Raw genomic sequence first — 23,641 nt, forward strand, 5'->3', positions numbered from 1 at the left:
GTAGGCGCTGCTGACGTCAGCCGCGCTGGAAGCCACTAACGCGCCGAGGGCCACTGTGCACCCGCCCACGCTGCGCATAGCAAAGCGCCTGCTGTGTGCAGTTAGTCATAAGGCAGCGAGCACTAGATACTCACTGCTGGCCGGAGTCGGCGTAGGCGCTGCTGACGTCAGCGGCACTTGCAGCCACGAGCGCGCCGAGGGCACTGTGCGCCCGCCCACGCTGCGCATAGCAGAGCGCCCACCGTGTGCAGTGCGTCATACAGCGAGCACTAGCATGCAAGGACACTCACTGCTGGCCGGAGTCCGCGTAGGCGCTGCTGACGTCAGCGGCGCTGGAAGCCACGAGCGCGCCGAGAGTAACAGCGCCCGCCCAAGCTGCGCATAGCAGAGCGCCCGCCGCGTGCTGTGCGTCATAAGACAGCGAGCACTAGCATGCACTGGACACTCACTGCTGGCCGGAGTCGGCGTAGGCGCTGCTGACGTCAGCGGCGCTGGAAGCCACGAGCGCGCCGAGGGCCACTGTGCGCCCGCCACGCTGAGCATAGCAAAGCGCCTGCTGCGTGCAGTTCGTCATAAGGCAGTGAGCACTAGATACTCACTGCTGGCCGGACTCCGCGTAGGCGCTGCTGACGTCAGCCGCGCTGGAAGCCACTAACGCGCCGAGGGCCACTGTGCACCCGCCCACGCTGCGCATAGCAAAGCGCCTGCTGTGTGCAGTTAGTCATAAGGCAGCGAGCACTAGATACTCACTGCTGGCCGGAGTCGGCGTAGGCGCTGCTGACGTCAGCGGCACTTGCAGCCACGAGCGCGCCGAGGGCACTGTGCGCCCGCCCACGCCGCGCATAGCAAAGCGCCTGCCGCGTGCAGTGCGTCAGGAGACATCGAGCACTAGCATGCAAGGACACGCACTGCTGGCCGGAGTCGGCGTAGGCGCTGCTGACGTCAGCGGCGCTGGAAGCCACGAGCGCACCGAGGGCCACTGTGCGCCCGCCACGCCGCGCATAGCAGCGAGCCCGCCGCGTGCAGTGCGTCATGAGACAGCTAATACTAGCATGCACTGGACACTCACTGCTGGCCGGAGTCGGCGTAGGCGCTGCTGACGTCAGCCGCGCTGGAAGCCACTAACGCGCCGAGGGCCACTGTGCACCCGCCCACGCTGCGCATAGCAAAGCGCCCGCCGCGTGCAGTGCGTCATACAGCGAGATACTCACTGCTGGCCGGAGTCGGCGTAGGCGCTGCTGACGTCAGCGGCGCTGGCAGCCACGAGCGCGCCGAGAGTAACAGCCACGGCCACGCGCCCGCCCAAGCTGCGCATAGCAGAGCGCCCGCCGCGTGCATTGCGTCATACAGCGAGCACTAACAAGCACTAGATACTCACTGCTGGCCGGAGTCGGCGTAGGCGCTGCTGACGTTAGCGGCGCTGGCAGCCACGAGAGCCACTGTGCGCCCGCCACGCTGCGCATAGCAATGCGCCCGCCGCGTGCAGTGCGTCATAAGGCAGCGAGCACTAGATACTCACTGCTGGCCGGAGTCGGCGTAGGCGCTGCTGACGTCAGCGGCACTTGCAGCCACGAGCGCGCCGAGGGCCACTGTGCGCCCGCCCACGCTGCGCATAGCAAAGCGCCTGCTGCGCATAGCAAAGCGCTCGCCGCGTGCAGTGCGTCATAAGGCAGTAAGCACTGGACACTCACTGCTGGCCGGAGTCGGCGTAGGCGCTGCTGACGTCAGCGGCGCTGGCGGCCACGAGCGCGCCGAGAGTAACAGCCACGTCCGCCCAAGCTGCGCATAGCAGAGCGCCTGATGCAAGCAGCCGCGCATAGCAGCGAGCCACTAGCATGCACTGGACACTCACTGCTGGCCGGAGTCGGCGTAGGCGCTGCTGACGTCAGCGGCGCTGGAAGCCACGAGCGCGCCGAGAGCCACTGTGCGCCCGCCACGCTGCGCATAGCAGCGCACCCGCCGCGTGCAGTGCGTCATAAGACAGCGAGCGCTAGCATGCACTGGACACTCACTGCTGGCCGGAGTCGGCGTAGGCGCTGCTGACGTCAGCGGCGCTGGAAGCCACGAGCGCGCCGAGAGCCACTGTGCGCCCGCCACGCTGCGCATAGCAGCGCACCCGCCGCGTGCAGTGCGTCATAAGACAGCGAGCGCTAGCATGCACTGGACACTCACTGCTGGCCGGAGTCGGCGTAGGCGCTGCTGACGTCAGCGGCGCTGGCAGCCACGAGCGCGCCGAGAGTAACAGCCACGGCCACGCGTCCGCGCGCGCCCGCCCAAGCTGCGCATAGCAAAGCGCCCGCCGCGTGCATCCACGCATAGCAACGAACCACTAGCATGCACTGGACACTCACTGCTGGCCGGAGTCGGCGTAGGCGCTGCTGACGTCAGCGGCGCTGGCGGCCACGAGCGTGCCGAGAGTAACGGCCACGGCCACGCGCCCGCGCGCGCCCGCCCAAGCTGCGCATAGCAAAGCGCCTGCTGCATGTAGCTGCGTCTCCGAAGATAGGTACCATGCCACTTGCATGCACTGGACAAACGAGTTTAGTCTTTATTTAACAAGTTTTTAAGGCACAAAACTCTTTGACTATGAATAGATTGTTAACTTTAGATTAAAGCGTACGTCAGCAGCTAAGCGTATAAAAGTGCCGAATACTGCGACATCCACATTAGCGACGTGTAAATAGTGTTTAATTATACGCTAAGCTGACGTACTAACATCGGCAACAGTGTTAACTGCCCATTGCCGGTCATGTCGTCTCGTTCTATCGCAAAGAATCACCATTTGATGAGAGCGAGAGCAAAAACGGAAATGGATAGTTAAACTGTGCCGTGTGTAAGCGACCAACGTTAGCGTAGAACGAAATCAAGCTCGATGCAAATCTAAACAAATTAATGGTGTGGTGACATTTAGCAAAATGTATTATGATTGTCTTTATTGGGAAGGCTGGAAAAAGTTCAGGTAAAAGTTTACTTCTTAATTTAATTCCAAGTTATAAAGGCACCACTGACATACATGACAAATACTCAATTAAAAGTGACTTACCCGCTCGTCCGCCGGGTATATGTTGGTGATATACAGGATGTTCCGCCACCAGTAATACTCGCAGTTGTCGGCGTCACGCGGCGGCAGCGACAGTACCGCTGTGTCATGCGACACGCGCGCCGTCACGCCGCACAGCAGGATCGCGTAGGCGTAGGATGGCAGTAATCTGAAGGAAGGTGTTGTAGACTAGACTCATATCGTAATTTAAATAACTGGCTAGTAAATAGGAGAGTTCTCTTTAATCTTCAACTTTCCCCACCAACGCGTGCAGATCGCCATCGCCGGCGCGATCATAGGTTGGCAGTCCACAACAGTACGTTTTTCTAGAAACTTCCTGCCCCGTACAACCAAATTGTGGAATGGACTGTCGTCTGCGGTGTTTCCGGACGGATACGACCTGCAAGCTTTCAAGAGGAGAGCGTATCTTTATCTTAAAGGCCGGCAACGCACCTGTAACGCCCCTGGGTCTGCGGGTGTCTATGGGCGACGGTAATCACTTACCATCAGGTGATCCGTCTGCTAGTTTGCCTCCTATCACATAAAAAAAAAAAAAAAAAAAAAAAACAATGACAGGTCGCGCGACCCATGACAGTCCGCGCGACCTGTCATTGGCCTATGATCGCCGATCGTGGTCGAAGCATTACAACAAAGGTAAGAAACTTTGAAATGATTCCCAGTGTGATTAAATCAACCACCATTCATCCGAAATGATAACACAGACAGTTTTAATTCTGGTAATTGTGATGGAAAACATTCTAGAAAAAAATTAAAATACCTTAGCATTAAAGTCAAAGAGCATCATGATACAGTCCTTTTATTTGTACGATTTGCCCTATGATTGATATGATTTAGCATACAAATACAAAGTAGTTATAGAATGGGGACATTTTCACATCTCATTCCCACCGCTGCAGCTCCTGTGTAGCCAGGATCTACATCTTGACCGCCATGGCCAATAAAAACCCAACGAATAAAGCCAATCTTGTCCCGGGGTGGAAAGTTAAACCCGCAAGGATATTTAAAAACTTCGGTAAAGTCCGGTCCGGTCCTGAGCGATAAGGATGGGGAGCTTGGGGTCATTGGACAAAATTCTAACTGCTCGGCGACCGGACTTTAGTTGTAAACGCACCGTATAATCCTGTTGGTGACGAAGCAGACAAACTGCAGGATGTGCCCGCAGCCGCCGCCGAAGCTCACCAGCTCCTCCACGCTGTAGTGGCTCTTCAGGTAGAAAAAGTGGTGCGCACTGAACAAACCACTGGAAACAAGATAGACTAGTTAGAACCATTGAAGTAATATTACTACGTAGTACATTATAACTCAATGGTTAGAACACATTTGCAAATTACATAACAAACCACTGTAACACACGCCTTGGTTAGAACATTTGTGCAATTTTATGTTTGTCTTTTTCTTACCCTTATAGTGTGTGGCCCACACATCACGATAACATTCGGGGTTAGGGCGACAGGGAGCGAAGTCTTTCTGACAGTTTTAATACTTCTGATTATCTATCTATACTAATATTATAAATGCGAAAGTAACTCTGTCTGTCTGTCTGTCTTGCTTTCACGCCTAAACCATTGAATCGATTTTGATGAAATTTGGCATAGAGATAGTTTGAGTCCCGGGAACGGACAGAGGATAGTTTTTATCCCGGTTTTTGAAAAAGGGACGCGCGCGATAAAGTTTTTTACGGGCGGAAAGCTAGTCGCCTATAAACCTATCTGACACTGATCAAACCGTCTCGACCAGAGGAGCGCGCAATCCTCATCACGCGTTGGTTCCCGCTGAAAACCAGCTTCTCGACATGACGTTTGTGTCATGTCGCGATTTTTGCTGAGCGGGCGCCTGTTCAGCATATTTTTATTTTAAGTTAATCATGTCTACTCTTGCTTTATCAACCCCATTGTGCTGAATAAATCTTATTGTTATTATGCAAAAAGCATCGATATATACACGAATCATCGGGTTATCGCGATAAGTATGGCCTACGGGTTAAGGGAATGAAGAAAGGAAAAGACTTACCTAACAAACATTAATGTGTCAAATGCTAACGTTCCCGTCGCTAATACGTAATACATTTCATTTCGATCATTCACCTCACCAGCATCGTCTGAAAAAAATATTGATGATGAGTCTTCTGAAAGACACAGTTTACGATTTATGTCACCAGCTAAGCGAATCAAAACCATTCCCAATGATTTAAAACAACTGAGTTAAAGGTTCTGAATCACGTGCTTGATAAAAACAAGTAGATATACTGACCTGCAACATAATTCACCATCATCGCAACATGCACGTAGATTACCCATAGCGTCGCGACCACCCTCGTCAAGTGCATCACCGACAAGTCCTTATTCGCCATATTGGTGTTGAAAATCCGTCTCCAGCTGTATCTCAGTGAAAAGCACATCAGCAGCCTCTTAGTAAAGCTGCTTCGCCTCTCAGCCGTGCTCAGACTGACCACAGAACTGTATTTGACCCTGGGACACGCGGATAAATTCTCCGAATGAGTGGGCAAGCCGTTACACTGCCGTTTGTACTTCCCGCAACGGTTGCAGCTGCCCATAGCTCTCTCCATAGACATTACGTCTAGCGTAATCGTAGGAGGAACTCCTGGCTTCATATTAACGTCATCGTCAATTTTATTCAGCTTCCCCAGTGGATGCTCTTTCCACAAACTGTCAATAGGCTTCTTCTTAATAGTATCAAGGTACCTTTTACTTGGGTCAGCGTTGTTGTACTTCTGCAAATTGAAGCTCACAGACCTGGAACTGCGAGGTTTGAGCATTCTGCATCTGATGAGGTTTAATTCTACTATTGTGGCTACAATCGAAAGTATTAAAAGGAACGCTGTGATACAAATGAGGACGATCGCTCCAGCGTCTTCTTCAATGTGGTGGTAATCTTCTACAGTCCTTAGGGAGGTGATCTTGGCGACCCGGGGCACGGTTCTGTTGGACTTTAGGTTGTCGTTGATGACTATTGAGAAGGCGACGATTGCCTCGATGTCGTCGGGCGAGCACGAGCGGGGCAGGCATAGGCCTAGTGTTACCCCATATGACTGAAAATAACGTAAAAAATTACCTTCAAATAAGAAAGGAAAAACTAAGAATTAAAGTTAAAGTTTTTTAATTATTTTTATAAGTTAATTATAAAGGTTTTTGCCTGTTTTTGCTAAATAAATTATTAATAAGGAATCTTGCGTTTAAGTTTTTTTGTCCGCGAGAGAAATTAGGTGATTAATGTAATAATATCACAGCATTTACAGCACTTCTAAGAGGGCTTAAATAGGTTTTTTTTTGCAGCAAAATGGCTCCTTTAAGGCTACATAAATTGATACAGTGTTGTGCCTCCTACCTTGGTCATGGTGATCTTGGTGACATTGAGGCGCAGGGTGACGATGCTGTAGGCCAGGCGATACGGCGGCCGGTTGTCTATGGTCACCAGCCGCTGAATCATGTCGTCGCTCTGGACCAAATTGTGCCATTCGTGTCCACCTGACAAGGAAACAGAAACCAGGCTATAGACAAGTGACTTTGATTGCTTCGAAAATCGAATCCGTTCATGGAGCGAATTAACTCCGAACAAAAAACTGGAACGAAGGGTTACTAAGGCCTTAGCCTCGAATTTAGCGGGCAGCGGCGCGGGAGCGGCGGCGGCGCGGGAGCGGGGCGAGCAATGCAGACCCGTTCTCGAAACAAGCGGGCAGCTCGCGCGGCGCTTTAGCGGCGAAGTGTTTTGTTCGGGGTTGTGTTGTCGAGATATTTGTTTTTATTCGCAAACGAAATGTCTGAACAACGCGGCAACGGCGATAATTTTATTTCGATTCAAATTTATTCCTAACGCTCGATTTATTGTGGGCAAAAGAAGGAGTGTGCTGCCCGCTCGTTGCCCGCTCCCGCGCCGTTGTTTTCGAGAACCGGTCTATTTGATTTTACGCATAAGATCCTGCCACTCCCGCGCCGCTACCGCCGCCGCCCCGCTGCCCGCTAAATTCGAAGCTGAGGCCTAAGAGCAGGTTCTGCCGTTTCATCGCACGGTAATATGAACTTTGGTAGGAACTTTTTTTGGGAGCATAATGTTATGATGTAATGGAATTACTCACCAGTGCTATATATCTTCTCTCTCTGAAGAAGTGCCATGAGGTACTCGCCTTCGAAGAGGTCATCTGACGTCGAGTTGTCCGAGTGGTCTCTTGTTAGGAAATTGTTGTCCTGTTAAAAAATATCACTTAATTCATGGATAGACAAAATAATGAACTACATAAAATATCATAGATCATTTGAATATAGCACATGAGTAATATAGGTTTTACGAACGTAGGCATCGTTTAGTGCAGGGTTTCCCAATTTTTTTTTTTGTCAAGGAACCCTAATTGATTATTCTTTTCCTAGCGGAACCCCCGTACTACTCCACCCGCACGCCCAGCCCCTCCCTTGTGCGTAAACAAGTCGGTGCGAGCGAACAACGTCGGTCACGAAACGTGGGATTATATTTTTTACGGAACCCTTGCGGCCTTTCCACGGAACCCCAGGGTTCCGCGGACCACCTTTCGGGAACCGCTGCTTTAGTGGTTGGTACCGCACGGTAGACAATCAGTTTTACCGCACGTTTGGTCATTCAATTGGCATCTGCTGCAAGGTTCTTCGTTCTCCTACACATCTACTAATCCTATAATGATATTCTGTCCATACAATCAATAAAAGGACTCACCAGCGCTGAACATCGCTGCCTAGATCCTAGCCAGTAGGTGGCGCCGCCGGTCGCGCCGCCCTGGTAACGCCCAGATGCGTCAGCCACTGGAAAATAGTTCCAATTCAAATTACCTGTAAGTTCATTTTGCTGGCTTCATACACGTAGGATACTAGCACTTCGAGATAACATAAAGTATAAAGTCTAGTGAAATATGGCCTCTGCAGCATTTGCAAGCTTTAATTTGTCAGTTCCTCGCACTACGCTACAGCGTGTGAGCACAGTAGTTACACACTCTCAAGGTTACTTTCGTTCGTTTCAGCCAAATGACGTCTGTCGTACGTCGTTTCAAATGACGTCCACTACTGGACAAAGGCCTCCCCCAATGATTTCCATAACTCTGGACGGGGAGAGCGCATGACAAGCTTACTTATCATTATTCAAATATTAATGGATCTAGTACTGGAGATATCTTTTCTGAATCACATATTCAATTATTACCAATGAGACATACAACCCATTTGGTACTGCCTCTACCTAGATATCGGATGATTAATATTTGTAATTATTCATAAAGTTACGTTTCCATGATGCCATGCAAACTGCTCTAAGGCTCTATTCAATCAGAGGAAATGATACAGACTGAGATGGAAATGGTAGATATTAAGATTGATGAAACAACCTCGAACGCTGGACAACTAACGGTGGTTCGATGACTGGTGGATCGGCGGGGAAATCTAACAGATAAATGTAGGCATATGAATAACGACAATTCCAATTGATTGTAAGTCAAAGTTCAACAACGAAATGAGAAAGTATTGATAGTAATGGAAGATTCCCGTTGACCAATCAATCAGGCGCCGAGGTTAATACAACCGAAAATCGGCAAATAATTATTCATTATTATTACCAATTTCAATAACAGTACATCGTTGATGTCAACGTGTCTGCATACACGCCATATCTTTATGCATGGACAAGTGAACTGATGCGTCGATAACAATTTTCTATTTCTCCTCAAATCGAGCGTTTTTCAATTATCGCCCGATCAAGAGTTGCGTGACGTTATAGAAACAAATATCGATCATGCAATTCAGATTAGGCTTAATTTCATAACAGAAATAAACGGCAATTTAACTTGAATAAGTTATGATCAGCAGTAATAGGCAACTGTACACACGTCTGAGTTATTCTTCATGTACTTAGAAGTTACATTGCCCTGAGTAAAAGTAAATACTCCAATATAATAGATCCGACAAAAACTCCGTTAACAATTTCTCAAGCTGACTATAATTTTCTGCAGGCAACACTGATCTAGTTGTAGGGATGAATGAATGATGGGAAAACATTTTCCGTTTTTAGTCCAAACTTAAACAAAGGTTTATAATACAGAATAAGTATACTATACATACTATGCACTCACTTTAAACAACGGCGATTATAGACGAAAATGAGCGACTTAAAAATGTTGACAGCCATCGAGTTGGGATTCGAACCCGCGACCTTTCGCCTGAACAACAAATACCGAGCTTACTTTCGTTGTAACTTGTAAGGGGTAAAAATTTCTACAAGGTGAGCAAATTCTCTCAAAAAACAGTCGCGCAGACCAGTGCAGCAGTGGGTCTAAACAAGTGGCACTTTTTGATCGAATCGAAAATCGATCCGTTCAAACTCCATACAAAAAAAGGCTTTTCGACCATCTTTCGACATAAAAACTGTCGTATTTGGCATTTTGTCTAGGGGCTGCACGCAAATAACATAGGACCATGTGCTGCTACCGGAAAACGCAGCTTGGGACGTCCACCCACAAGGTGGACCGACATCATAAAGGTAGCAGGAAAGCGCTGGACGCAGGCCGCTACCAACCGGGTAACATGGAAAGCATTAGGGGAGGCCTATGTTCAGAAGTGGACGTCCTGTGGCTGAGATGATGATGATGAAGTGCTGTTTTTTTGTTTACCAACAAAAAAAATCACTTTTGCTGTCAAAATTCATTGCTCAATGCAAAATTGCAGCAGTTGATTTAATAATACCACTACCAAATACCTTCCAAGGAACTATCATAAACAACTTAAAGGAACTAGACCGAAAAAATACTTGTAATTCTTTCAAAAGTACATTGGAACTGCTGAATAAACCATGTGCAAAATAATACGTTACTGTTGTCGCTTGGTACGATAATCGAAATGGTGCGTGAAAAACCTACAGGTTTTTGCAGCCCCAGCGTGTCTTAACGTTGCGTGCGCGCCGGTGAACTTGAACGATCGATGCCTCCAACGAAAGTGGCGCATTAGCATTATAATCGTCCATTCATGAACAACAGATTTATCGATATTACAAGACATAATTTATTGGCTATTTTTCCGGACGTTTATTATTGTTAATTTTCATGATTGATTAGTTTTATTTATTCACTTCATCAGCTTTGAAAATGTGATTTAAAAGTCCGCTTTCAGCTAATTTCCACCAAAATATTAACTCTGCTACTGTCACGTTCGAACCTACGATACTAGAGAACGTCCAACCACTGCGCCACCGAACCATTCGTTTGTAACATTATGGATGCAATAAATTATTGAGTATTAAGTATACCTATTATAATAACTGTGGTATTATTTTATTTACGTAACAAGAAACTGTGCTTAGCCAAGCATGATTGTTGATATCATAACTAGAAAAGCCGTTAAATCCGCATCGTGTGAACATTTTAATTTTTCATTTGTATTAATCCTTCAAGGACCGCGAATCTAGACACAAAATAGATAATCAATTGTTATGACATTAATGAATGCCGTCTGGGACTCAAGCGGTTAAGTGCCTTTTTATCTTGTAAATCTGTTTTATGATATTTCATGATTATCCATGCAGACAACCCAAGAACACCAAGACATAGTTGTGACATGAGGCCGTGTAATGTTATAAAATTTTAAACTATCTTTATCTACTCTACTCGATTAATACCTGGTTAAAATCAAAACATTTATTCTTACCATTAAACGCCCACGCTCGTCCCTCAGCCAGGTCCTTGAAGAACACCGACACATCGTCCCAGCAGAACTGGCTCACGTCCAAGTGCAGTCCATTGGATATCTTCGGCCACACCACCGCCAGAAACGTCGGGTCATATACAGCGAACAGCTGCTCTAATGTCTCTCCTCTAACCCTGAAGTTCTTCCTAAAACCTTCTTTCTTAATTCTAGAGCAGTCCACACAGACGATGATAACAAACAATAAATACGCCTTGGCGCCCATATTACATTATTTGCTTGCGTGCGCGCGCGCGGCTACGATGCGATAGACTGCGCTCTCCGCGGTAATAGGGTCGCTGCTGTAGCTATCGTTCTACAATTTCTATTTCAGGGTAATCTAATTACAGTGGGTCTAGCTAGACAAAGTGCACATTATAATCGGAAACCAGTCGAAAAATGGTCGAAAGGCCTTTTTGTATGGAGTTTTGATGGATTCGTTTTCGATTTGATCAAAAAGTGCAACTTGTCTAAAGGGGCAGGTGTTCATTTTAAAATGCCAGCAGGTTAGAGGCTAGTCAATCAAATAACTACCCACAAGTTAAGCAACTGTTTATGAAAGTGGAGTAGGTACGGATTTCAGGGAACATGTCGGACGTAATAAATTTTTCAATTATTGTAAGTGCAATATATCTTACGTTTCTTTAAAATAACAAATTAAAGGCATGATTTATGCTACTAATAATATCGATGTTGCGAAGAATCCACCATAATTGTAACTAAAATAGCTAGGTGTAAGCAGCTTTAATAGTGACTCAGTGAGCTTACAATACAATACACCACACGTTTCTGATAATCAGACAACCCCACCTGACTGGCTAAAGATTACTCCATAATACCTCTACCTTTTCAACAGAAACTCGAAAAAATGCATTTCAATTGTCTGCGTACGTTTGGCGTACGCTCATCAAAAAAACTTACAGCTCATATCCAACTGACCAGTAGGTTACATTACATACGAACACTGAACATCCGTGACAACCGGCAGTATTCCTCCGTCACACGGTCGAACACTTTCTTCGGCTAATAAGTAGTAATTATCGCCTATAAACTATTATAACCGCGTTTTTACTCTCGGATACATTCAATTATTTACTAGAAAAAACTGGTTTGTTTACAATTATTTCGCCGCGTATGCGCATCTTGCCGCAGCATAATTGGGTACAGTAGGTTGGTATACCTAAATAATTGCCCAAATTGGTTGTTTCCAAGCTACACAAATGGGTTCATAGCTAGTTCATTCATTCCACTAAAACTTATACATAAATAACTTGAAATGATATTCCTTCAAATGCTACTAATATTATAAATGCGAAAGTTTGTGTGGATGTTTGTTACTCTTTCACGCAAAAATTACTGAAGATTTTGATGAAACTTTACAGTATTATTGTTTATAGCCCAGAATAACATATAGGCTATAATTTATGACGATCTGTGACAAACGAAATTTCACGCGGTTGAAGCCGCGGGCAAAAGCTAGTAGTAAATTATCTTCTTCCTCGGTCCCTCACTGATGAGGATCGCGACCACAGATAGTGTTCCTCCACAGACTGCGGTCATAAGCTGTGTGGACCGCACGATGCAAACTCCCGCCCAAACATTTAGTAGTAAATAAGCCTGACGAAAGAGGAGTCTTCGCAGTTTATTTCCGCCAGTTCTGAGCACCAACCGAAGGTTGTCCCGGAGTGGTGGTAGGGCAAGCTATAATCGGGAAAAGGGCCTAGACTTAGTTTTAATGCAACTGTAACCTTTTTAAAAATAAATATTTCCTTATATTTATCTAATAACCACACTGCAACATTGCGTACGGAGCTTACAGTCAAAACAGCGCGCCTAAAAACGCTTGCCTCTCCAATTTATTAGGCACTTTTCTTCAAAAGGCAATAAAGGACATTTATCACGTATTGTGTAGCAATAAAAAACTTCAGTACATAACATACTTTCGAATCATTGCGTTTGCGACTAAGGAATGCAATACCTGACGTCTATTAAAATATTTTGTACCCAGTTATGTAATTTGCATCGATAACTACAACTGAAAATAGCGTTTCAGCAGTAGAAGATGGCACCACTACCACCACCTCACTGTAGACCTTTCAAAATCTAAGCCTCGAATCTTGATCAACTTTTTTTGACTATTTCTTTTTTTTTTTCACCGCCACCCTACAAAAAACTACGGATGATTATTACTGTAGTGCCGTTTAATTGCTCGTTAAACCAACCATTCTCCAATTCTAATGTATATTAAACTAATAATTATATTCTCTCAGGATTTCTACAATTACCAGTGCTAATTAACGACTAAATACCAAATGACAACAACACATGTTAGTAATTACATTTATTACCTGTCAAAAAGACAATAGCTTACAATTATTTATTTCATGTACTTAGTAAATACAATTAGCTAGATTTAATTCCGATACTGTAACACGTCACTGTCTCTGGGCACACTCACACGACGTCACTCCACTCCACGTTACATCTGTCGCAGCCGCTTGTTGGGCCGCTGCCCGTCGTTCATGAAGCCGCCCTGTGGAGAAACAACAGTTAGAACTGATGGTTACTCAAGGACACGCCCACTGCGCCATACCGTGCCATAACCGGCAAGTAAATAAGCGTTCTGAACACATATTTATTATATCTACCCGCATCATAATACCATTGTACTATCAACAAAGTCGACGCCTGAACACCATAAGGCGGTTATCACACTGCGCCGCGCTCCGTCGCGTAGCGCGGGACGACAGATTTAATCATTGTATGCAAGTACCTCAGTTTGTATAGAAAACACGCGCGGCACTTCACACTGACAACGCGTCTGCGCGCGTGATTTTTTATATGAAATCACGCGCTCCGCGGCGGAGCGCGGCGCAGTGTGATAACCGCCTAAGGCTCATATTTCTTCGCGTCGACTTGATCCAACCCCCGCCATATCATTTGTTTATTTTCAAATAATGGACAATCAAACAAGAGAAAAGTCAAGATATATTTTTTAAGATAATGTGTCGACTTTGTTGATGGCACATAAACATCAATACGAAATAATATGAGACGAATAACAAGATGCAACATGGTAGGCTGCCTGCAATATTATCTTCAAAAGATGTGATTTATTTTTTATGTGTTGGAGACGAGCACGGTCATGGTATGATATGACATGAGTGGGCAGAGTTCATTCGAATTATCCCCATAATGAAGGGTCGGCACTGTCTCACATCACTAAGAAGATTTCTCTATTGCCTACAGCAGAGTTCATCTTTGCATTACGTATGAGTGAAAAGACTGTGCCGATCCGAAGTTCAGTTGACAGCTAGTTTTGAAAACGAATGTGGAGTATGATAGACTTACTATTTGCACTCCATCACAATATCTTAAGCTGCCCCAACTTTCGTAATGTTACGATCAAATAAGTAGCAAAATTCACACCAATTAGTATGACACTCCATAGAAAAGTCAAAAGAAGTCGAAAAATATGTGAAAACAAATAAAATAAAGAAGCTTGTGAAATAAGTTAAAGTCAAACCACGATAGAAGACACCCAACCCGTATAATGGTTGACGCACACTCTTTGACTCGCCAACATTAGAATAACGTAAGGAAGATACATTCTCAACGAGTTGCCAATTCGGTGTCGAGTTGTTAAGTGTGCGACCACACGTTTACACGAGCTATACAACATCTAACGTGCCAAATAACCCGACGTCCAAGTCTTAGCGAGTTGCACCACCATAATTTAACAGTGGCCGGATTTTATTGTATGGAGTTTGACAGACTTTTGACGTTTGTTAAAGTAAGATGGTGCAACCCAGCTCTTACTGAACATCTATTACAATTGCTTTCTAAGAACACACATAGCTGGCTCACAAAGACAATCACGGTATAGCAAAGGAAATCAATCAAGGTAAATGCTAGGTTAGGTTAGGTTGTATTTGCTCGTGTAAACGCGGCTTAAGCAATAGGACAAGACCGAGGTCGTTTTACCTGCGTCACGGAGTCTAGCCTACAGGTAGCTCTGAAAAGAATGCACAGAACACGTTAGGCAAAGAGGTTTGCAGCCCTATCTACTTCGCAATTTGGTACATACTGCATTTCTTTGCGCATCTTTCTATGCACTCGTTTCTTAATATGAGCATGCAAAGTAAACAAGCATGGTTTCGAATATGCAAAAAAATACAGTAAAACTAAAGAAAACCAAATTAAAAATGACAAAATTAAATAATAAATGAAAACCAAAAATAAATTAACAAAAAAATGGATGCTGTGTGGTTGGTTTTGTATGTTATGTTTAAACAGTAATGAATTAAATTACCATGTACCCAGTTTCCCAATAGATTATGAGAGATATAATAATTATTGTTCTCTTGTATAATAATTTCAGTCATGCTAAAAGAAATTCTTTTTTTTTTGTTGGACATGCTGGTGATTTTGTGGTTGTTGTATAATTCTTCATAACATTTGAAATAGCTCTTTGCAAAATATTTGCATTGCCAGATGGAATCAACTTTCATAGATTACATGCATTTAATTTGAGCCTCTGGCCGTATCTGTACATGTGTGATGGTCATGTACGGTCAGCGTCAAATAGTTCGTGATAAAAAGTTGATAACACAACCTTATTCTACCATGCCAGCCCATATGTTGTCCCGAAATGGTGATAAGGCAAGCTAAGTATATTTGGGACGTGTATAAGTGCCCTGTAGGCCTAAGATACGCGCCGTGATAAATTTTATCAACGTAAAAAATTATGGGCAAAATCGATCAAATGGAGTGATAACCGCTAATCGCGGCGCGCATCTTAGGCCTACTGGAAAGGGCCTATGTACTGAATAAAATATTTGAATTTGAATATGTAACATGGACGTGTTGCGAACTTTTTTGGCCACTTTGGGTGTCACGAACTATTTGACACTGTGTGTGTGTGTGTGTGCGTGTGTGTGTGCGTGTGTGTGTGTGTGTGTGTGTGTGTGTGTGTGTGTGTGTGCGTGTGTGTGTGTGCGTGTGTGTGTGTGCGTGTTGTACGTACAGGCCTGCCCATGAAGGGCTGCGGGGGCATGTTGTAGTTGTTGACGGGGGCGAAGCCTCCGCGCGGGAAGGCGCCGCCGCCGCGCGCGCCGAAGCCTCCACGCCCGCGAGCGCCTGCGGGGAAATTCAAATCTTTATTAAAGTAGAACGATTCTGAAACATCAAGTGGCAAAAATCGGTACTAATAAACCAGTATCGATAGTAGCGCCCTCCTGTAAATGTTTCCAGGTCACTAAGGCCCAGTTTCTGGTGGAAAAGTGTTTTGAATAACCAATCAGACTTTCTGGTTTCCTGAATAATAAAATTTGAGGTGGAATTGTGTAAAGCAATGGTTATCATTTGACAGTTCATAACGTACGATTATTCTGTCAAACGCTTTGTTTAACTGACATTATCGTACGTTATGAACTGTCAAATGATTACGATTGCTTTACACAATTCCACCTCTGATCGGTTATTCAAAACACTCCTTGGCTCCGCTTCGACCTGTTGGAAACCGGGCCCTTTATACACAACATAATCAATGTTGATGGAGAAATGGTCGGTCCACCAGTCCACCTAGTAGGAGGCCTGCCCATACTACGTCAAAGTCAAAGTCAAAATTTCTTTATTTGTTTAGACTAATAAATAGTTCTTACAAATCGTCATTTTGCTCTTAAGGAGCCTCTACATGTCTCATAATCTTTTTACCCTACCAGCGCTTCGAGACCAACATTTGGCAAGTGCTGAGAAGAAGCGCCGCAACAAACTCAGTCACCACTGTCTGCCGGTTAATATAAATAAATATAAATAGCAGTAGTAGGTACATTCGATTCAGGAGCAGTTCACTGAATTTACCACGCATTCTTGTATAGTGTATCTTATAAGAATGGGTATACAAAATTGCGTGGTATATTAAACAAGGTAGTGACGTGCTAATATCTAGACTTACAGATTACATACTTAAATACTAGTAGAAATGACTCGCATACATAAATTGGAATAACTTGGATTGACCAGTCCCCGAAAGCAGCGCCTGTTCACAGACATGACGAGTGAACCAGCCATCGCTTCACTCGACCATATTAGAGGGAATGTAACGACCCGCCTCACTACGCCACCACCCCAGAGACATTTTAGTGAGAATGACAATACCAAGTTATCTCTTAGAGAAAAAAAAGAAAAACTAATAATAAAGCTAAGCAACAGTCCAGATTGAGAAGCATGACACTATAACATTTTATAAAATTAGATTAGTTTATACATTACTTTTCATAGCACGATTTTAATTATTTTTAGTGCGAGCATGAGAGGACCATAATCCTTCTTCTTCCGGCTCATGGTCGCCACTCGATAACTTTTCTGCCCCAGCTACTAGGTTTAGCAATTCTGCGGGCTATATCGGTTACTTTGGTTTTCCTGCGGATCTACTCATTTCTAATTCTGATCCACTATTAATTATTGAGCTACGAACCTCTGAAGTTGCCGCGCGCGTTGAAAGCCGCGCCGCCACGCGGGCGGAAGTTGTTGGGGCGGTTGTTGGCGTTGTTGTTCGCGTTGGCGTTGTTGTTGCGGTTCTGCTGCGCCGGCCGCTTGTTCTGTTTATACAATAAAATGATAGAAAATATCATACAAAAGACATTTATTCATTATCAGTACTTTAAAGCAAACACGCGACATACTCCATTATTTGTAAGTCACGTGAGACCATGACCTTATCAGCTACCATGAATAAAATATTCGTTCTAGTTCGCCAAATGAAAACCAACTATTGAAGGTTGAATAATCCGAAGACAGTCTTGGAACTCGTGATAATTTTACTGAATAGTGTCGACTTCTTATAGTCGTGAAGAATATAAGAAGTCGACACTATTCAGTAGTCCGCGCCACCGTAGCTATCAGCGAATGGCACTACAGTGGCGTCAATTGATGAGAGCTCATATGATAGCCCTCTTTATAGTGTAGTTGTGACCTTGGTGGAGCCTAACGGTGAAGGTCTCTAAATCCGAGGAATGCGGGTTCGAATCCCATCGCCACTAGACTATTGTGGTTCTGCCGGGACTAAACGAACGAGGGGCTAACGGGACTATAAATAAAGCTTTAACCACACCAACGCGTGCAGATCGCCATCATCAGCGTGATCATAAGTGCCACTTGTGGTCTAAACTGAATAAATATTTTTGATTTTGAATGACAGGTCGCGCAAAATGTCATGGGTCGCACGACCTGTCATCATTGGCCTATGCAATACAAATGGGAAATTTGTGGAGGTTACCTTGTTGGCGTTGGCGGAGTGCGCCTTTTGCTCGTCCTCGTCGCGGTACTTGGACACGGTGACGAGGAAGCCGTTGATGCGCAGCTCGCGGTCCAGCTTCAGCGCGCGCTCCACCGCCTCGCGCTGGTGGAACGTCACCCGCACTGCAGGGCGAGGGGAATTAGTTTAGTTATTGTAAACCAAATACCGGCGCAAATACTCGTGAAGATGATCCAAGTACAGATAAAGCCTGGTCCGTGAGCACGTACAATTTTGTCCAATGACCCCAAGCTACACATCCTTATCGCTCGCGCGTAATTATATTGCTGTAGCGCTCGTACACTCACTGCGGGCGCCCGTCGCACAGTCGCGACAGCAATATAATTACGCGCGAGCGATAAGGATGGGTAGCTTGGGGTCATTGGACAAAATTCTACGTGCTCACGGACCAGGCTTTAGACAGTATGGGCACGCACTTCGCAGCAACCAAGCCTCGCCTGCGAACCTTGCCCGAACGCACTTCAAACTTGGGTTAACTCCATCAGAGCGCCAAGGCGGTACATTTCTATAGCATAGTGAGACGGCTTTACAGCCACAACTTCTCTGGCACCGTACAAGTACACTTGGTCGGTGATATTTTAGCAAGGTACGCGTACGATCTTTTCTTGCTAGATAGGACTGAGAAGGATCAAAGAGCGTATCCTAGCTTACTGAACAGTGCGACTTTCAGGTATGTCCACTGGGACTTCTGGAATGCTAACTTTGATTTGTTTATTTTATTTAAATTAAAACTGTTAGAAGTAAATAGCTCAAATTCTTATTTTCAGTTCAAATTTTTAAGACCATAACAATCCAAAATATCCAAGCAGGTGGAGCTTCTGTCCGATCTATAATTCTATACTAATACACTCGACATCAAATAAATCGCACCTCCCGCGAAAAGTATTTTCAAACGTATGCATCCCCACTTCCCACCAATATTGGCACCATTTAAAAGCCTAGTTCTAACCTTCATTTCATTAAAGGAAAGGTTTTTACCCCAAAAATGTGTCTAGGGAAGGATCCAGAGTCACTTCTTCAAAAAATAGGTAGTTACGCTAAAGCCAACTTTTATGGCTATAAAACTGTTAAGTTGGGATTAATCGCTATTCATCTGTTAAAGAGGACACGTGAGATCATTATTTGGTTTTATAACCATAAAAATTGGTCTAATTAATCCCATAGGTGGGCCCAAAGTGAGGTATTTTTTCAAGTCACATTTGTGGTATATGTTAATCATTTATTAAGAAAATAAATGTGTTTTTCTTTAAGGATATTTATTGGGCTTTCAAATAACACCAATATTGTTGGGGCACCATGATTGTGTCAGAAGAAAATCGTTAAAGTTCGCGTCGCGGAAGGTGCGGTTTATTTGATTTTGAGTATATTATAAATGCGAAAGTAACTCTGTCTGTCTCTCTTTCATGCCTAAACCACTGAACCGATTTTGATGAAATTTGGCATAGAGATTTTATCCCGGTTTTTGAAACAGGGACGCGCGCGATACAGTTTTTCTGTGACAGACAAAAGACCGGGCGGAAAGCTAGTTCTGCTATATATTAAAAAAAAACAACATATTTCAATACTCACAGATCTTATACTTGGTCTTGCTGAACTCGTGGATATGCGCCACCTCGCCACACTGGGCGAACAGCAGCCGCACGTAATCCGTGCTAGCTTCGTAGGGCACTCCGACGAGCACGGCCGTTTCGGCGCGCGATTCGACCGCAACTGAGATGGCGCTGCCGTCGAGGACCGTTCCCTCCTCGTTCAGCGCCTGGGGGAGGCGGCGGTTAGCGGGGGGCGGGGGTACGGACCAGTTACACGGGGTCTTAGGGGAGAATTGCAAGGGCAAAGATCGAGATTTTAGACAGAATGTAGTTTTGATATCTTTTTTTTATGCAAGACAAGGCAGGTATTTGACTGCAATCGCACCTGGTGTTATGTTGACAAATTGGAAAGATTGGCCGTATGGATACAATTATAAATCCCAGTAGATAAAAAAAAAAACATACATGGGGCGAACATTCTTGCCGCGCTGTTATACAGCGAATAGCAAATCGAAGGCGCGTTGTTGTAACTGATCCAATCGGATTATAGCCACTTTCGGCTGTTGTAAGTCAATTCAACATTTAACCTCTGACTGTAGCGTAACTAAACTCTAGCGCGTAACGTAGTAAGCTTTTTCTCAACCTTTGACCCCGTGTAATTGGTCCACAAAATAATATTTATAGCACACTTATAAATTCGGCATCCCGTACATAAAATAGAAATGACGTTGCGGTGTCGATCGGTACCTTGCCAAATTCATAAGTGTACCCTTGACCCTAAGTTTGACCTCATAATTACGTTGTTTACCGCGCAAGAGGTGCCGATTGTATAAAAGCAATCGCAGAATCCGTTGCCGGTGGCAAAAGCCAAAAGACAACTGCTTTCTGTTATATTATCTAAGTTGCTACATGCATTTATTAGAACAACTGGAGCACAAGATAATGAATGGGTCTAAATAGATAACTCGTATCGTTTGTATTTGAGCTTTAGACGCCCAAGTCACCCTTCCCCTTACTTGAACCCCTTCACAAATCCGGAAAATCGCGTCATGCGCAGTTCTACGCAGCTAACTTCAGACCCATAAACTTAGCGCAACTTATTCACCGCACCGTGTAATCGCACTTCTTTGCGTTAATCAGCGTAACTATGAAATCAGCGCGAGATTAACCTGTTTGTGTATAAATATGCTAAAATGTACAGAACTGTCGGGAGGTGTGTATGTTAGAATTGTTGAGTATTTGTATTGTGTGAACCTTAGAGTCGACGATTGTGTGTACTTCCAAACTTTTAAAAGGTTAAAGCACTCTTGAATGTTCGTCCGCCGCACGCGTGAGGGCGTGACGTCATTGGGCATGTGCAAATATATGAGTCAGTATCAGTAGTCGGTATACTACCCAAAATTGCTATCTCACTATGCCAACATAAATCATAGCCATGTTATAGAAACAAGTATACATCTATTATTAACCTATTATGTAAGTGTTTCGTGGGTTAAGCTCGATTGTAAAGCTCCCCTAAAAACATTCAGAATATAAACAAATTGTATGTAAAATTATAATCATAACACATATTCTGTGTAAATCATAAAAAATAGTAAGTTCATTGTACACCAGATAAGATAAAAAACCGACTACTTAATAATATTATTATAAGCAACATTTAGATTGGTTGATTTACATACAGTTAAAGCTTATTTAATAGCATTCCATTATTGACCCATGTTTGATGGCAAATTATGGAATTTCACAAACACAATTATAATTACTGGCTTCATAAATAACATTATTTTTAAATCTGATAACTCACCTTGACACAAAGTACCATAGTAGGAGTAATTTGAAAAAGATGGCATTGTAATTATTATAATAAATTCCAATAGTTAAAATACTATTTTTTCCTGGAATGTGTTGTGTTGTCCTTAGTCCATTGTAACATCTTTCACATAACTCCAAATCAGTTATTGAGGAAAACATTGTTTTGTTAAAATTATTAATTAGGTAAAACATATTATAATGGACTGGACTGGAAGGAACTTAATGCAAAGTGGCAGCAACTAATAATTTAAGTTTCTGTAAGCTAAGTGAATACATCTAAAAACAATATAGGGTGTTCTTGTCATGTTAATGTAAATAATGAGTTCATTATTATTAGTTGCTGCCTAATATCACACAGAAATAGATAAGACGTCACAAGTGGACATGGAGGCATCAGCTGACCTGCTACTTCACAACTAATTGACACATAATTTTGATCAGTTACTAGGAAAGTTGACAAATCCAAAAGAGGTGCTTGTCTCAGTAGAAGACCAGCCTTTTCAAACATTCAAATAGTCATTCATTCTGCATGACTTCAGGATCTAAAAATTTACTCAGTTCAAGGTGTAATTTGGAAAATCTTAGCCTTATATTTAAAGCACCTTCATGGCCACACCAATTGAAGGCACCATTAAACTAATATTACTACTAAGAGCTTCAATAGAAGTAAATAATGTTAATAAACTTTTGTTTACCTTGTCCAGAGACTCTTTGTTTTTGAATTCGACTATTGCCGATAATGTCGGAGTTGTGGTCAGTTCAGTAACAATGATTGGACCACGTCTAAAAAGAAAGAAAAATTTCTCTCATTAATACTCCGCTCCAGTCGGTGTTGCCTTATGAGCGCTGTTTGCAGCTCGCAACACAAAGTAAAATAAATTACACAAAAATATTGAGTAACAAATTATACTATTCAATTATAGTAAATTTAGGCCAAACATGAATAAATAGAGCTTGATTATCAGAAAAATCATGATAACTCAGGGACTGATATTTGAATGTTAGCAAAAACATGTTTTAGTAAAAAAGTTCAGAAAAGTAAACAAACAACTCACTTGACGCCGAGGACTTCTCCATGCTTCGAGAACAACTCCTTGAGTTTCTCTTGGTAATCAAAGAGGTAGCTCGACGGGAGGTTCTCGACGAGGAGTTTACCAGTTTCCACTTTCTCCTCTTTCTTGTCCTCGGGCTTGGGCTCATCGGCGTTCTCGTGGCCGTCACCCTCGGCCGCCTGCTCCGTGGCGGCCTCGTCGGCCTGCTCGGGCGCCTCCGTGTCGCCGTTGTTGTCCTCCGCGGCCTCCGCCGGCTCCGCGGCCTCCGCCTCTTGCACCACCGGCTCCTCTACCGCCGCCGCCGCCGCCTTAGCCTTCGCCGCCTGGTTCTTAGCACCGCGCCCTTTCTTCTGAGCGACCATCTTTACTCACTAAAAATAACACGAACACCGAACTAATCAATATGACGCGGGATCGGTCACGCTCTCCTGATCGGCTCGTTTCCCGCCATGATAGTCTATTTTTCGCGAGCGAATTTATCTACTTGGCGCCCGTTCACGACTCTCAAGGACGAAGTTTGTTACGCGCGAAACAACGCAATTACGACAAAATTATGTGTGTACACTGGGATTTTTGCAAAAACATGATTTCGGAAAATGCGACGCAACGCCATAACGGTAAATAGAGCCTACGGTCGCCATACGCGCCATGGAGCATGGCGTTGCTACGAGTGGAAAATACCGAAGCACCGATCGTGAACTCGCACTACAGTAACTTCCTATCAAAATCAGAAACTAATATTATAAAATACAGGTTTTCACTTACCGAATAACTATTTACAGTTAAAATCAATGATAGCACAAGTCCTAACGAAATGACGCCAAATTAGAAGCAATAATAACACGAAACCGGCATCACGCAAGCGCAGCCGCCATTAAAAAGTGAGGTTATCAGTGTTGCCATTCTTGAAAAACATTTTAGAATTTATTTTGCACACGGATATTTATTTTGTGTATCCGAACGCAATGGTAGAAAATGCACAGTGGGTTGAGCGCGTTTTTTACTTTGGTCGCGGGTTCGATGTTCACTCACAAAACTCACAATCACAAAATGTTTGAAAAGGAAGATTTCAAAACATTATTTTACTATGCTGGAGAAAATCAGTATACTGATTGAAGCTGGTAGACTCAAGAAAGAGGAAACAGAGCGTTTATTTAGTG

The 23,641-nt window shown here is 44.2% G+C and overlaps 2 protein-coding genes across 3 annotated transcripts; both read right to left on the reverse strand.

The window, feature by feature from the left end:
- Positions 1-4,156: 4,156 nt before the first annotated feature.
- Positions 4,157-11,100, reverse strand: LOC135077959 (uncharacterized). Its single transcript, XM_063972501.1, has 7 exons — positions 10,732-11,100; positions 7,763-7,848; positions 7,155-7,263; positions 6,407-6,546; positions 5,312-6,110; positions 5,072-5,159; positions 4,157-4,301 (listed from the first exon to the last, which is right to left on the reverse strand). The coding sequence occupies exons 1-7, from the start codon at positions 10,991-10,993 to the stop codon at positions 4,157-4,159; spliced, it is 1,629 nt and encodes a 542-aa protein (XP_063828571.1). The 5' UTR covers positions 10,994-11,100.
- Positions 11,101-13,093: 1,993 nt separating this feature from the next.
- Positions 13,094-23,371, reverse strand: LOC135079202 (uncharacterized). Of its 2 annotated transcripts, XM_063973800.1 has the most exons (9): positions 23,247-23,371; positions 22,485-22,852; positions 22,125-22,212; positions 19,655-19,841; positions 18,047-18,189; positions 17,246-17,369; positions 15,794-15,906; positions 14,752-14,782; positions 13,094-13,300 (listed from the first exon to the last, which is right to left on the reverse strand). In XM_063973800.1, exons 2-8 carry the CDS (start codon positions 22,841-22,843, stop codon positions 14,771-14,773), a joined length of 1,026 nt encoding a protein of 341 aa, XP_063829870.1. In that variant the 5' UTR covers positions 22,844-22,852; positions 23,247-23,371; the 3' UTR covers positions 13,094-13,300; positions 14,752-14,770. The 2 variants fall into 2 exon arrangements, with proteins under 2 accessions (XP_063829870.1, XP_063829862.1); XM_063973792.1 differs by lacking the exon at positions 14,752-14,782 and having other exon boundaries at positions 23,247-23,370.
- Between the last annotated feature and the right edge of the window lie 270 nt (positions 23,372-23,641).

The sequence above is a fragment of the Ostrinia nubilalis genome, chromosome 2 (assembly GCF_963855985.1).
Source record: "Ostrinia nubilalis chromosome 2, ilOstNubi1.1, whole genome shotgun sequence".
In the NCBI taxonomy this organism is placed as follows: Eukaryota; Metazoa; Arthropoda; class Insecta; order Lepidoptera; family Crambidae; genus Ostrinia; species Ostrinia nubilalis.